The sequence below is a fragment of the Blennius ocellaris genome (assembly GCF_963422515.1).
Source record: "Blennius ocellaris genome assembly, chromosome: 14".
NCBI classification, from domain to species: Eukaryota; Metazoa; Chordata; class Actinopteri; order Blenniiformes; family Blenniidae; genus Blennius; species Blennius ocellaris.
The window spans coordinates 26,236,852-26,253,388 of NC_137663.1; the positions used below are offsets into that span (position 1 = coordinate 26,236,852).

General features: G+C 47.2%; 1 protein-coding gene across 1 annotated transcript; it reads right to left on the reverse strand.

The window, feature by feature from the left end:
• Positions 1–355: 355 nt before the first annotated feature.
• Positions 356–15,637, reverse strand: exoc3l2a (exocyst complex component 3-like 2a). The gene is made up of 13 exons (XM_080509089.1): positions 15,519–15,637; positions 12,182–12,749; positions 10,404–10,618; positions 7,999–8,749; positions 7,800–7,914; positions 7,608–7,718; positions 7,408–7,508; positions 7,103–7,213; positions 6,867–7,002; positions 6,557–6,679; positions 6,260–6,415; positions 3,802–3,923; positions 356–1,546 (listed from the first exon to the last, which is right to left on the reverse strand). The coding sequence occupies exons 2-13, from the start codon at positions 12,721–12,723 to the stop codon at positions 1,225–1,227; spliced, it is 2,805 nt and encodes a 934-aa protein (XP_080365215.1). The 5' UTR covers positions 12,724–12,749; positions 15,519–15,637; the 3' UTR covers positions 356–1,224.
• Between the last annotated feature and the right edge of the window lie 900 nt (positions 15,638–16,537).

Sequence of the window (16,537 nt, forward strand, 5' to 3'; positions counted from 1 at the left end):
AAAGTCATCATCATATTTAGATGTTCAAAAGATACAATCATCACTAAAATCTTCATTTATTACACTTGAACTAATCTGAAAGTAACTCACTATATATATATATTTTTAAACAAAAGAACGACATCCAGTTTTTTTCTCAGTTATTTCAATAATATTCTATAAATCACTGCTAAACAATCTTTCCATTCATCCGTCTAACATTGTAACGTTGACAATCGAGGTTCGTGTTTGAATTAAAATGTCTTTGAACCTGTTTTATAAATCTGTACAGGCTACGAGATAGCATTTCTGACCAGAATTTAGCGGCGGTTCCAGCGACACACAAATTCAATTCACAACAACAAAGCAGCTTAACGTGTTTAGTCTGCCCAATCAATGGGTTTTTATTAAGTTTCCAGCAACAGATCCATTTAATTCACAGTGAGAGTTCAACACGTTCCCATTTGCATACACCACAACCATTCATGCAGGACTGTGCAGAGCTTTGTTCCATGAGTGTCCTTCTCTCGCTAAAGGTGAAGTAAGACAGTTGATGCATGCTTTTATTTATGTATGTTTTAAATCTTTATCTTTAAAGTTTATCTCTTCATACAAAGTGCCGCAAGGAGAGAAAAGACTCTTCTGCACCGGTTCTCCTCGGTCGACTTGCTCCGTCCACAGCCTTTCTGTGGATCCAGTCCTTCTCTGGATCTCCTGACGTCAATCCCCCGCCGCTCAGTCCTTCTTGCTTTCCAGTGAACTTGGGGCCATTCTGATGACTCTTCTGACTCCTAAACCAATGAACTGTGCTCAACCTCCGCTCTAAATACTGCAGGATACAACGAGGCACATATACGTTGAACGACAAGACACTGCAGGTCCTCTTGCGTTGCCTCTGCTGACGGTTCTTTGTGCAATAATGTGGAAGAATAAAAGGCTAAAAGGTGGTGAACAAATTACATTTTTGCTGATATTTGATCGTTTACCTGCATACGACGGCTTCAAATACTACAAGGCGAAGTTGTTGGCGACAATGCAGTCGCTTTCAAATTTCCTCCCCGTAGGAGAAGGGGAAACGTTGGCAAGTCAGTGAGCATGTACAGTACGAGCAGTACCTGAGGTCAAGTTTCTATCGGTGGTTGGTAATCGTTGGTACAATCAGTTTGTTTTCGGGTCAAGGTGCACGTACACGTCATTACATCCGCCACAGCGGGCCCGCGAGCCGCTCCGCCACAGCGCCGGCGGCTAGTCTTCCCTGTGGTGCTTGGCGGCGACCTCCATTTCCTCGGCGTGCGGCGGCGCGGCGTCCCCGCCGCCCGTCCCGCGGCGGCAGCGCCGCCTCGGCCGGTGCTCCGAGAACCAGTTGGAGACGGTCATGGCGAGGCGCAGGAAGCCCAGGCTGATGCAGTGCACCTCCGAGGTGACGGGGATGTCGGAGAAGAGGGCGTGGTCCCGGCACACCAGGGCGCCGCTGCACTCGAAGTCTTTCACCACGTTGAGGATCTCCTGGCGCTCCGTCTGCCTCATCATCCCGCGGACGTTCAGCAGGGTGGAGACGTGCTTCTTCCTGTCACGAGGAAGGATACAGGGGAGGAAGGAGGGGGGGGGGGGCAGACAGACGGGTATTAATGGCAATCAGGTCTGTTTGGTGCCACCGAAAGGTGTCATGACTCTGAGTAACACAACTCTGTGACTCACAGAGGCTTTTTTTGGAAATCAAAACTTTGGTTTGACGTAGCCGACATGAAACAATTGATAGGACACATCTGTTTCTGTTTCTGTGGAAGATGATTTTTCCACCCCCCCCCCCAAAAAAAAATTAAGAAAACAATCAACTGCTAAAAATGAAGTGAGCCTAAACAAAACCACTCAATCTCTTCGAGACGGGAAATTCATCACATTCATGAGTCGAATCCCAAAGAGGGAAGTCGAACTATAAAACAACCTTGTGGAGCTGAAATGCTTTACAAAACGGTTTTGACGAGGTGGAGGATGCTCGACTGTTAAGGTTGAACCGCAAGAGTTTCTATTAAATGCACACACTACTTAAAATCGGCAAATATTTTAATAATTAACAAATTAAATCAAATTACAAAGAGATTTAGCGAGTTTTACATTTCTATTTCTTATAAATGTTGTTTACAGTAATGATGAGTCTTCAGTAATCTTCACAATTAATGCTTGTGTATTAATCATGACTAATATTTCCCAAATCTAGACTTTAATCTGATCTTTAAACATGTTTTTACCCAAAACATCGACAATTTTGCCTTTAGAATTTTATTAGTCCCCAGAATTATTGATGTCCTCGTGTCAGTTGTACGACGCCACAGGAGGCCCTGGAACAGCATAAATACAGGAACACACACACACACACACACACACACACACACACACACACATTTATGCAGCCTCACTTGAGGGGATCAGCTAAATAGTGAACTAAAGTTGCCAATCAAAACTAATTCCAATCAAGGTCATAACATCACATCCATCAATTCGCCACCTGGCGAGTGCAGGACAGTGTCCAGTCCGTCACAGGGCACACACACACACACACACACACACACACACACACACACACACACACACACACACACACACACACACACACACACACACACACACACAGCTCGGGGCACCTTAGGGTCACCAGTTAACCTCACATGGATGTTTTTGGCCTGTGGGAGGAAACCGGAGTACCCAGAGGAAACCCACGGGGAAAACATGCAAATTCCACCCAGAAAGGCCCCGACCGGCATTTGAACCTGGACCTTCTCACACTGAGGTGAGAGCGCTAAGTGCTGATACCACCGTGCTGCATTTTGGGAGTACTTTTTGTTCACACGTTCCAGTTATCTAATTCAACAATTTCGCAAACATCATTTTGGCTATTATATTGAGCCTGTCATTTGATATCAAGTGTCTGGAGATTAATTGGCAAATATGATGTCCAGGATAATTGTGCAGTTATCCTATGTCGGTACTGATTAACACAAAATACAAACAATTGATAAAAAGAACCTTTGTTCATGCATGTCGACATGCGTCGTTGTTATAGTAAGATGGAACTAGAGCTGGAAGAACTGCTGATATAAATCCATGTTTAGGCCTCACGTGAGAGGATAGACGCCTGCTAAACAAATCAATTCCCAAGAAAACTCAAGGAAGACCCTGTGGCTTTTGATCTCCTAAAATACCAGCGGGGGTGGGGGGATGGGGGGGTTGGAGGGGGTGGGTGGGTTTGCCATGTAATAAACAATCCAGCCATGAAGCAGTGACTTAGCATGCCGCCCCCAATGTTTTGCGCTCCCCTCCACACCCTGCCCTCTTTGATTCTCGGTGTGGCACCAGTCTGTCTCCTGCAGGGTGGCAGGAACCGGAAGTACTCGGCAGCAGCTTCCTGTCTGCTCCTGGCAGGGCCCTGCGTCACGCCGAGGCCCGTAGGTCACCATCCGTCACCTGAACACAAGCCCCCCCCCCACCACCCCCCACCCCCCCCCCCCAGAGGCCTCGGTGCCTCATCCATTCTCAAAACAGCCCCGCGCTGCTCTCCAAAAATAGCAAAGTTAATGAAGTTATGTTTCCGTGCCCCCTTTTCCTTGTTTTGATCCATTGTGACCAAAAAAATAACCCATACTTAGTCTCACATTTTCTTGCTTGGGCTCAGGGCCAAACACAACACGGGGAATGTGTAGCAGTAAGCAGAAAAGAAACGGCGCCTTTGGGGGGAACCGCTGCGGAGAGGATCCGCTTCCCGACATGTTTCCCGGTAGCGAACGTCAATGTCTCATTCGTCTTAATCCTGGCAAGGGGCCTTACCGTATATCGGGAAACTCTTTCACCAGGACGGCCACCTCCATCTGGATGGAGGGCGTGTCCTCCAGGAGGATGATGTCAGCGAGGTGGCAGATGATGCTGTCCAACCAGGACGAGGTCGATTCCTGAAGCGCCAAGAGGGACAACAATCACTACCGAGCCGTGCCAACACAAAATCTGAACCAACCCATGCAAGTGGAAGGAAGATGCTCCGTGATCTGGATGCTAGCTGAACTTACGTCAGCTGGCGGAGGGAAATGCGCCACATTTTGACAATGACTGAGTTATATGGTTTCATTGTATTGAATCATTTTGTGCATGGTAAATATTAACAAAAAAGACAAGACCAGCAATATATTTCTAGTTTCTCCAAGAGAGATTCCAAATCGAGATTTTTTTGTGTGTTTCTATCGTTTGGAGTGGACTTCAGTTAGCGTTTCACAAGTACCGTAATTTCCGGACTATAAGCCTCTACTCTTTTCACACGCTTTGAACTCTACCGTTACTTTATTGATTTTTACGACTTAATAAGATTCATGCAGTCGATACATGGGTGATGCGTTCAGGTGCATCGCGTAACTCCGACCTTTCTTTTTCTTCTTTTTAAATTTTGGTGGGTGCAGCTGGTGATGGGGGTCATCATCTTATTTCCACATCATCTTTTTTCCACAGATGATCGTCTTTACCGACTTTACCGACAGCCGGGGTTTTAGAATTCCCCCACTCGGTTCACAAAAACCTGTTTTCACGCTTCTAGAACCGCCTCATGTGGACAACAGGCCAGAAGCAACTGGTTTAGGTGAACCGGGTTCATGGTGTGGACGGACCCTCGATCAAGACTGTGTTTATACTTTCAGTTCCTGAGGTTAATACGTCCGAATGCCAGGTTTGGCTCATTTACCAAGATTAAAACAGATACTGTCTATTTTTCCGTCATCTTGTTTTTCCTACAAAGTCTCAGGAAAAAGAAAGCTGAATTCTTTGGCTCGGCATTCACTAAAAATAACTACGTCTTTTTTAGACAACCATTAACCCCCCCCCCCCCCCCGTCCAGTTCGAGTTCCCTGTTTCCACGGACACCTCATCCCCGGCTCCTCGGTGAAAAAAGGCCATCAAGGCCGCCCCAGAGCCACATCAAAGCCGGCCAGCTGACAGGAACGGGAAGTTCCTTCCGAACACAGCGGCTTCCTGTTGTCAGCCGAGGTGACGGACACTTGTTTGAACTCGCACACAGAAAGGGGGCAAATGCCACGCTGTCAGCCCTCGTTGTTTTACACCCTCTTCCCCCCTCTGGCAAGTGCTAACGTAAGCCCGGTTCATCCATCTCCATCTCACTGACGGCAGCCATTTTTCAGATTTCCCTCCTGTATCAACACCGTCTGAGTTATTCCTGACCTAGGAAGTTCCCGGGTCGGGCTCCATTCACCGCTATCACACTCTGCATCCCCGGCCAGCTCGGCTCCGGGTTTCTAACAATCAGCAGTTTGGGATCAGTCGATGTTCCCCGAGGAACCAAAACCCATCAATTCTGCTTTTCAGTGCTTTTCACCTTGTTTAATCCCACACATACCAGAGATAAACATCTATAACATGAATCGTTTTCACACTAATATCGCTCCAACTCCATATTTAAATCACCACAGAATCTATTCGAAATTGTTTTATAATTTAATATTTTCTCATTTGCCCAATATTTTTATTTATTTTTTTGCAATAGAACACAGACGACATAAAATATGTTAAAGGCAAAAAACAAGGTAGTTTGTTATCTGATAGCAACAACACATTTCAAAAAGTTGCTAATTGCTCCAGTAATATTATCTCAAATAAGAATAAAAAATTTGAAGGGGCAAAGTGTCTCATTTCATTTCTCTGAAAGAACTGCACTGAGAAATTGTGCACCTTAAAACACATTCTTCAACCATGATCTTAGTATTTAGTTCGTATTGTCATCAGTCCATCTTGAGAATCAGTATTAAATCTGTTTGTCCAGAGAAGAAGGCTGATTGTCAGTATTGGATGTTGGTGATCATCAAGTTAATTCTGCACCAGAAATCCTCACTGCACAATCCACTAAGTAAACGCTGCCTCATACAAGGACAATCCCTTGTGCAAAAAGTGTGTCGATATTCAAAGAGTCCAGAGTTCATTTCGAGTATATAAAAGTGATCCGTTGTCACAGAGTCTACAGAGGTGTCATATATTTCTGTTCATTCAACAGTTACAATCCTAAATAAGATTCTGCATCCATCACAAACAGCATCTTCCTCAAAACTGCAAGATCGAATTGTATGAATCAGATTTCCACTTTTACAATAGGGAGTGTTTTAGTGTTTCTTGCAAAGACACTCAATATTAAAAGACCCCCCCCCCCCCCCAAAAAAAAAATGTCTTGACCTTGACTGAGGAAGGCAATCGAAAGAGGAAACGTCCATGTTTTGTGTCTAAAAAGCAGACTCACCAGATCCTTAAAGAGCCCTTTGAGCTGCTTGGCCTCATCCTGCAGACGGAAAGCCATCCTCTTCCTCATCTTAGAGGATGTGCAGATGACCCGTCCCCGCATGATGGCTCGGACATACTCCACCAGGACCCGCCGGTGCACCTCGCCCACCATCGTCTGTCAGCCACAGCAATGACAACTGGTCAGCTTCCATACGCTCACTTCAAGACGGCTCAGATGGGTGGATTCAGCGGACAGAGATCCACTCGTACCACCAGATTTGACCGATCACACACTTTTGTTTTGTTTTGTGTCTACCTGGTAGGGTGGAGGGTCCATCCTCCTGAACTTCTTGAAGTGCTGCTTGATGAGGGCTTCGATGGCCTCGAAGGCCTCCGTGTTGTTCAGCCATTTCCTCTTGATGAGTTTGTCAAAGAAAGGCTGGAACGACAACAGACGACGCTCAGACACGCAAAGTCAAGATATTTTCGCACTCTGAACTTTGCAGGGTCGTGGAACCCCTCGGTCTTCAAGCTTTTCCTAATTCTGAATTTCAAAGACAATTCGAGTTTGCGGCTAATGGAGTTCCCCATGTGCCCGCATCAATCCGGTGTGGACTGGTCCTCACCCTGATGTGCTCGAACAGCCTGTCGGTCAGAACCCGGACCGACTGGTTGATGATCCTGTCCAGGGAGGAGTTGGCCCTCTGCGCCGGGTCCTCGCTGCCCTGTGGGTCACACTGCCTGCAGCGCTCCACAAAGGACCTGCAAGGTTAAACAAATTGTATCAGGAAACTTTCGGTATTGGCTACAAGTCTCTCTGAACACATCCAGGTCACTGGGATCACTGGTGCTGTTGGTTTACCTGAGAGGGGGGCAGCAGTTGACCAGAGCGATGGTCCTGGAAACATATCCGTCCCCTCGATCTCCAAATTCTGCCTGAGTGTCATGAAACATCTCCACCTTCCTCTGGAAACTAGACGCATAAAGACATCGTGAGAATTGTCTTATACATATGAAGTGTGTGTATAAAATAGGTGAAATGATGGATATATGCATGGTGGGACGGTTGGACTCCGAGCTGTAGACGCTTTTACGGCCTTTTGCATTGATTCCTTGATTATTATTGTAACTCTGATGTGATTTGGTGACCCGCTTGTACAAACTCACCTGTACAGAAAGTCGGCCAATCCGATGAGACTACAGCGAGCTACTCTGGCGCCGAGAAACTGATTGACCGATGTGGATCTGTCCAAGTCCACCTTCAGCCTCTGGGATGGAGAAAGACGAGAGGAATTATCTCCATATATCCATACCAGTCCAAGAGAAATGTACCCACGCTGTGGGAATACTGTGCAGTTGTGTTGTACCTGGATGACTGAGCGGGCCAGGTGTGACTGATATTCTTCTATGTGCAGAGATTGCGCCCATCGCCTCTCCTCTTCATCCAGGACCTGAATCAGTTCCGTTGTTACCTTGTCCTAATAGTTAGAGCATGACATTAAAATTGGTCTTTCCAGATTTCTAGAGAATTAAAAGCTGAAGCAGCAAATTTTGCCCACCCTGACTATGCTGATGCAGTCTTGCTCCAGTCTGTCCACTGTTTCTTGAGGGACAATCGGTTCCAGGGTTGAGTAGTTGATGGGTGATGTGGTGCCAATGGTTCCCAGAACGTCTCTGAAAGGAAAATGATCAATGGATATAACACACACTCATCCTCATTGCATTGGAGCATCCCATAAACATCCTGCCATCGCCAACCTGTTGTAGATGTTGTAGAACCAGTCGAGTAGAGAGTAGACGTCGGTGATCTGCAGCGGGCCGCAGGTAATGGTCCGGAGACGCTTGGCCACAGCTCGATGGTAACTCTCCACATACACCTGGAAGGCAGCGAACTCCTCCGGGTAAATGGCAATGGCGTTCCTCCTGGCGGCGTCCAGGTCGTCCACCATCCGACTCCTCAGGCGCTCCAGGTACGAGGCCAGCTGGCCCGCCTGGGTGTCCATCTGGTGCGGGAGGCTCCAGTCGGCGGCCTCCGCCACCGCCAGCCTCCACTTCACCTTCAGCCGCCGGGGACGCTGGCTGGGCTGCACCAGCGGGGGCTCTCGTTCAGGCTTGGTCACCTCCCTCAAAGCCCAGGCGGCGTCAGCGTGCTCCTCCTGCTGAATCACCAGCACCACCAGGCCCAGGTTGGGGCCGGCGCTGGGCTGACGGAGGGACTCGCGCACTACATCCCACATTTCCTTCTGCAGCGCCTCATACAGGAGCTCCACGTCCTTCGCCTTTCTGCGGCCGGAGTCCAGCGTGGCGTTGGAGCTGAGGGACTCGTCCAGGGACACGGACGATAGCGGGAACATGCCAGGTGGGGTACTGGGGCACAGGGGCGGGGTGAGGCTGGGGGTGGAGGTGGCTGGCAGCAGAGCCAGCAGCTCACACTCCCGCTCCAGCTCCTGGATGTGTGTGTCGGCGAGCAGGAGGTCCCGGTGGTTGACCAGCTGTAAAATCTCCAGAACTGTGGGGCGCAAGAAGGAAACAGGAGTTTGTTTTGCAAGAGTAACAAGACACAGGGGACCAGCAACGCAGAGGGTGGAGGGCTTGTCTGTTTTCAGTTCATGTGTGTGCATGAAAATGTGGGTTACATGTTCCTCATTCTACACATTCCTCTCCTAATAGCGAGGTTCCTGTAGAGTCTGCAAACAGAAGATTGGTTGAACTTCTGTCTGAAGGATCCTGGGGTTGAGGAGGAAGTCTGGTCATTTCCTGGTTGCACAGTCTGCTTGAGAGTGAACCCAGTGACTCAGGGGTCTGGAGACCTCTCCTTCTCATCAGGGAGTCAATAAATGAGAGGAAGCAGTGGTGAGGCTGGACAGGCAGCAGTAAAGTCTCCCACCCTCACTTCATAAGCAAACAGTCGTATATGAAGAGGTACGGTCGGCCCGAGAAACTCTAAGACATAAACGATCGACGTTCCTCATTGAAAAGCAGCGACTGAATAAGGTTAGAATGTCAACGAGCCATGAAGATCATTGAACCCGAGCTCAGGTTTTCCAGTAAACGTGGATAACGAGGGGATCAGACAAATGAATGAAAGATTCCTTCTCATGGGACAGTAAGAGCGCAAGTGTTTCGCAAAATACAACTTGTCAGGTGAGAGACAACGGTTCACGGATTCTCACGTTTCACTTCCATCGATCTGAAGGTTGATGTTTGACCAGGAACTAAACCTCTTGATAAGATGAAAAATTGATGAATCCACTGCCCTCTAACTCGGGATGTGGCAGAGTCTCTGTTGATCAAGTTAAGAAAGAACAGCTGACGTGTAAGCAGCTTAATTGTGACGTCCCTTCATTGGGAACAATTTGGGGTTCAGGGTTTTGCTCAAGGACACTTTGACAGATGAGGATCAAACCAACAACCTTCTGATTGGGAGACGACAAGCTCGACCAATTGACATCTTGTGACGTGGCTGCAAAGGGTAAATTTCCATGGGAAGTTAAGAATGGATTTTTTTAAATATTCATTAAAATCGATTATGTTTTGAAGCTGCATTGTGGAAACAATTCAACACCCTTAATATTTATATGTGATATTTGTAAGTTAAACATTAATAATGCATCAAATTTGTTTAAAAAAAAAAATAATTGTCCCATAATGTCATCAACACTTATTTCACTTTGCCTACAGGCTCAAATAGTCTTTTGCTCTGGGCTCAAAACTTTGGTCCAAAAATTCTACAAAGCATGAAACCATCCCTCCATCAGGATGAAAATCTGGTTGTTTTAGCTCTGGATTATGCTCAAATATATCTTAAACAACTATATTTAAATTCCCAATGAGGCGCTAAACTTTCATTTAGTAAAATCCTGGTTTATTCCCATTTATTTCCCTTAATTCCCATGGAAAGTGTCCAACGTCAGTAACGTCTGTTTCAGGAGGCGATTAGTTTCAAACGCAAAGTAAAAGTAAAAGTTTTACTGAGATGTGAGGGTCAATTCTTGTGAGGGTGTGACCTGTCAATACCAGCATTGTCCTGCTTGTTCTCGCTTTCTGGTTTTTTTTTATTAGATGTTTTGAAGGCAAACAGAAACGGTTCAACCGATGCCTGTGATGAAAACCTTGTTTGAAGCTTCCCCTTGGCTCCGGGGGCCGGGGTCGCCCGTGATTACCTGAGAGGGGCTCTCGCTTCTTCACCACGGGTTCGTCCTCGTCCGTTTCCTCCTCCGTCTCCTGGGAGGCTTTGTCCGACATGGACTCCCTCTTCAACTTGCCCAAGCTGATCCTGAGGAAGGAGGGTCGCCTGGAAGCCTCCGCCTCGCCGATGGCGCTCAGGTCCCCGCAGGGGAGGCTCTCCCGACGCTCCTCCTTGCGTCGGCCCGTGAAGCTGCGCACAGCCCAACAGCAACAACACACAACGAGAGCGTGAGGTTAGCGTTAGCATTAGCATTAGCATTAGCGCCACTGGGAATGTGTGTGTGTGTGTAGCTATGTTTGGAATGCCGTACCCCACATGGAAAGAACCTATACGAGGATATATGTGCATATATGAAACCTATAAGCAGCTTATATGCACATATATGTGTATATATGCCACAAATAGGCAAAATTGGGGTGCATATATGTGAATATACAGGCCATATAGGTCTCCTGTACTGCTTCTTTATTTCCACATATATAGAGCCCATATCTCACTTTGGCCACTGTCATACATTATCAAGGCAATAACTAAGAACTAACTAAAAAACAATTATGCAAGAAGAACATATAGGTGCATATATGCACACATATATACATGCATATATGTACCTATATAGGTGCCTGTATGCACGTATATGTGTACATATCTGTGCATTTATGTACATGTAATATAGGAAAATGGCCAATTTTATATATGTCACATATATTAAAAACCTATATCAAAACCTACATTAAAACATATATGTTTATGTAGGTTCTTTCCATGTGTGACGCTGCCGCCGCGGACGACGGTTAAAAATAGTCCCATTCAGCGAGCACAGCGAGTACACATTATGTCAGTGACAAACAAAGGAGGTTCCGTAGATCAACAGGTTGCTGTTCCACATTACATAACCAAACAGGAAATAAGCACACTATATGTGCCGTTCGATTAGCGAGGGACTTTCCGCCCCTGGAACTCGGAAGCTCCGCAAATGCAGAAATTCCTTTCGTTCCTTCTTTACTTTATCGACTCGAATAAATCCGAATCGAATCGGAACCCAAAGGAAAGACGGTCTTTGCCCCCCCCCCCCCCCCCCCCCACCCCCCCCCCACCCCCCCTTCTGGACGATAGAAAAGTAAATTTGGCCTTTTCGCGAGCATCTGGAACACCCCATGTGGAAAGAACCTATATGAGGATACATGCGCATATATGAAACATATAAGCAGTTTATATGCACATATATGACAATATATATGCTGCATACATGCGTATATATGCCACATATAGGCAAAATTTAGGTGCATATATGTGAATATCCAATCCAATATACAGGCCATATAGGTCTCCTGTACTGCTTCTTTATTTCCACACACACACACATATATATGTGTGTGTGTGTGTGTGTGTGTGTATATATATATATATATATCACTTTGGCAACTGTCATACATTATCAAGGCAATAACCGAGAACCAACTAAAAAACAATTATGCAAGAAGAACATATAGGTGCATATATGCACACATATATACATGCATATATGTACCTATATAGGTACCTGTATGCATGTATAGGTGTACACCTATATGTACATATATGCACATATAATATAGGAAAACGGCCAATTTTATATATGTCACATGTATTAACAAACCTATATCAAAACCTATATTAAAGCATATATGTTTATATAGGTTCTTTCCATGTGGAACACATTTCACCGAGACGCTGCCGGCAGAGTTCCATCCCTCCCTCATCCCTCCTTACCGGAGCAGCGTCATAATTCCCTCCGAGCTCCGGCGCAGTCCTTTCCTCTTCTCGCCCCTCTCGGCCGGCAGCGAGTTGGAGTCCCCGGGGCCGTAGTGGGGGGGGTTGTGGCCCCACACGCTGCGCCCCGATATGCGGAGCCCCTTGCCCAGCTTCCCCAGAGTCTTGAGCGGCGACACGCCGCAGATCCGCTCCAGGGTTCCCCTCAGCGGCCTCGCCTTGGGGTTCCCGGCGCCGTGCCGCTCGGCGTTCACCTCGTTCTCCCCCTCCTCCCCGTCGCGGGACGAGCGGAGCTGCAGGTTCCCCCGGACCTCCCCCATGATGAGGCCCCGGTCGCCGCCGTTCCGCTCGTCCTCGTCCAGGTCCACGTCCTCGAAGGGATTCAGGCCCTTGTTTATGTCCTTCAGGTGGTTCAGGTCGTTCAGGTCCCGGAGGTCCAGGTCTAGGTCCAGGTCCAGGCGGGGCAGGATCAGCTCCCCGTTGACCCTGGGGAACTCGTGGCAGCTCTTGGACCTTCCCGGGAGCTTCTTCAGAATCGGCATGGCGGCAAAACTGGTGGCTCAACGAACTGCAACACAAGGGAAGCGAGGAAATCGTCGGACGGTTTCAAACGTAAAGTCGTGACTGAAGACACCGGGCCTGAAGCCACCGGGCCTGGAACCACCGGGCCTGGAAACAACCGGGCCTGGAACCACCGGGCCTGGAAACAACTGGGCCTGGAACCACCGGGCCTGGAACCACCGGGCCTGAAGCCACCGGGCCTGAAGCCACTGGGCCTGGAAACAACCGGGCCTGGAACCACCAGGCCTGGAACCACCGGGCCTGGAACCACCGGGCCTGAAGCCACCGGGCCTGAAGCCACTGGGCCTGGAAACAACCGGGCCTGGAACCACCGGGCCTGAAACCACCGGGCCTGAAGCCACCGGGCCTGAAGCCACCGGGCCTGAAGCCACCGGGCCTGGAGCCACCGGGCCTGGAAACAACTGGGCCTGGAACCACCGGGCCTGAAGCCACCGGGCCTGAAACCACCGGGCCTGAAGCCACCAGGCCTGCAACCACCGGGCCTGAAGCCACCGGGCCTGGAACCACCGGGCCTGAAGCCACCAGGCCTGCAACCACCGGGCCTGAAGCCACCGGGCCTGGAACCACCGGGCCTGGAGCCACCGGGCCTGGAACCACCGGGCCTGGAACCACCGGACCTGGAACCACCAGGCCTGGAGCCACCGGGCCTGGAGCCACGTGACGGCGCCTCGTCCCCGTTTGACTGACGACTCCCCGCAGTACATGACAGTTGACAGTTTTGTTTTTTCCGGCCGTTTGTCAGACGTGCGACAGTTTATGTAACGCGAATCCAAAACATCCTTTCACATGCGGGTTATGTAAGGAACTTTAACCAAGCAAAGAGGAAATAAGCCTTCAAAATATTGCTGCGGCGACACGTGTTGAACAAAAAGCCACTTAGTGAGAGAGAGAGAGAGAGAGAGAGAGAGAGAGAGAGAGAGAGAGAGAGAGAGAGAGGTCACATCGATCACAGATTGCAGTCTGCAAATGAGAAGAGACTTAAGATTTGTGTTTTTATTTTACCAATATCAACAGAAACGTGAGCAAACATGCAAACTGCAGATAGAAAAACCTGCAGTTTCAAACCAGGAACGTTCCTGCAGCCGTAATTATCACCGGACGTTCCCTTATTTCAACCTGTTTCAATTCAATCTGTGAAAATGAGAAAAGATTTTAAAAAAAATAAACCCAACTCTCCGAAAATCCAGTCTAAAAATCTAAAAGCATTTTTTTCAGTTTAACATTAAACATCTATTTTAAAACAGTGTAAATCAGAATTGTTATCAAAAAGGAGCTTAATGTTCTTCAGTAGCTCACATTTAAATTAGATTTTGACTTAAATGGCCAGAAAAAGATGTTTCTGGAATAAATTTCTTCTTTTATTTCCAAATTTATTGACGTTTAGGCTGATTGCACACTGTAAATTAATACAGTTTATTGTATCTATAAACGATAATAAGGTGTCTAAAAGCAAACTTTATGAAGGATATATAAACTAAATATATAAGTGAACCAGAGCAGATTTAAAATATGACTCTCGCCATATTGTTTTCCATGTTAATTGATTCTGAGCTGCATTTTCCACAAAACTAGAATTCCTCTGTTTCGTTTGTTGATAAAGCTGCAGTGTTGTGAGGAAGTGAGCAGATTCATGATCTTTAATGTGCCTTCAGAGCCGCCAAGTGACTTTATTACCCAACAATCCTGCCGTCTAAAGTCCAGTTTGATGAACTGAACCATTGAAGACTTTGTCCTCTGGACAGTTTCTGTCCAGCAGGAAACACCAAGAGAGAATCTCACATTTGTGAAATTAAAAAAAAGAACTTGAGGTATTAAACTCGCCTCTGGACTCCTGACTGGACTTTGCTCGTCGTTCTCATGCTCATTTTTATTTTTTTTTTCCCTTTTTGAAATATTCAATTCCCCGGGAGCTCTTCAGGATGCAAACTGATGCACTTTGTGGTACTTTTCTTTTTTTTCTTTTTTGCAGTTTTCTGAGAGCGACACTTTTCCTGCAGCCTAATAAAACAACAACAACATAAAAAAAACTAACAAAACGTGGCAAACACGTTTTTTTTTTAATGAATAAACGAAAACAAAATTGCTTAAACAGTCAAAACAGATGCATGGATATATTGATTATATAGAAAGATTTGCTTCCAAAGGTGATCAATAGAGTTCTAATCTAATGGAATCTTCTTTTTTTTATTCTTTTATTACTTATATGCGTCTCTGTCACACAATAAAGTTTTCTTTTGGTTCCTTCATTACACATAATTCCTGTAATACACCTTATATAGGTCTAAAATTGCACTGCAATTCAAATGTGAACCAACTTCATCAGATCTGGATGTTTTGCACTGGAAATAAAGAAAAACTCTTCAGAAAACCTCCGTTTGTAAAAGTCGTTGTTCCTTCAGATTCACACGACGACAAAACGTCAAGCGTCCGGGAACGTTTTCATGAAATTCCATATTTTTATCACGTTGTTTTTTTTCCACGTTTAACTTCCTGTTTTTCTATTAAACAGACATCTTAGAGAAAAGATGATTTAAAAAAAAACAAACAATCAAACCCAACGGTTGATTCAACCACAGATCGTCTCCGGAGGAAAGTCGAGGATCAGTTTGATCTCAGAATAAAACACGTGTGGACGGCAGGTCCGGCCGGGCAGCGGATTAAACCGCTACACACACTCTCACACACACACACATGGTGAGGGAATCGGCAGGACTCCTTCAGAATTAAAGCTTCGGTGCGGCGAGAAGAGACTCACCTGACGACGGCGCTTCGCTGTGCTTCAGTCCAGTGTCATCCTGGAGACTGTTTGCTGAGCGAGCCGCCAGGCTGGGAAGTGTGTGTGTGGGTGTGTGTGTGTGTGTGTGTGTGTGTGTGTGGGTGTGTGTGTGTGTGTGTGTGTGTGTGTGTGTCTGAAAGTCCTCTGTGACTCCAGAGAGCAATGTGGCTGCCTGTGGTTTCCTGACGGACTCTATTGTGGTGGAAGGTGATATGTTTTCCTGAGGAAAGGCCCGTCCCGTCCTTCCCCCCTCCCCCCCCCTCCCCCCCCCCGCAATCACACCCCCCCACTTCACACACACACACACACACACACCCTGGAGACCCTGCTAATGACTCCACTTATACGATCTGTACAGAACATTCTGTAAGTTTGATTCCAGTGAGTCACGGCTCCATGAGACAGATGATTCAGTGACGCAGCCTTCACCAGACATTCCTTTCTCTCGCCATCAACACTGTGTTTTTCCTCAACGGAAGACCTGAAGTGGACGGTCCTGAGCGGCGGCGGCGGCGGCGGCGGCAGTGGCTAACTGCTTTATTGCGCGGGCCTCAAGGTCGCCGTCCACAAAGAGCCCACCAGCAGGACAAAACAAGTGAAGGATGGGACAGGAATGTTGGTGGACGGCTCCGGGCTGCACTGCTTCTCTTTAGAGAAACAACAGAGCAGAGCGTCGGCCCAACGAGGCGGCTAGCCGCTTCTACCGCCGCCGCGGCTGCTAGCCGCCTCCCGCCGCGCAAATAACCCACCGTGGTCAAGCAGGGAAATATCTGGAGTGTGTCTCGTCCTCTATTACTGTGTTTTTCAACCTTTTTTAAGCAAGACACACTTTTTTGTTTGGAAGAATCTGGAGGCACACCACCACCCGGAAATGTTAAAATGTGAAACTCTGTAGCCTCTATTAACAATATAAAGTCTTTCTCATCAAAGTTTTATCAACAGGAATCAAGTAAATCCAGAAACAAAGGACTTTTTTTAATAGTGCCTCCCTCAGTGTG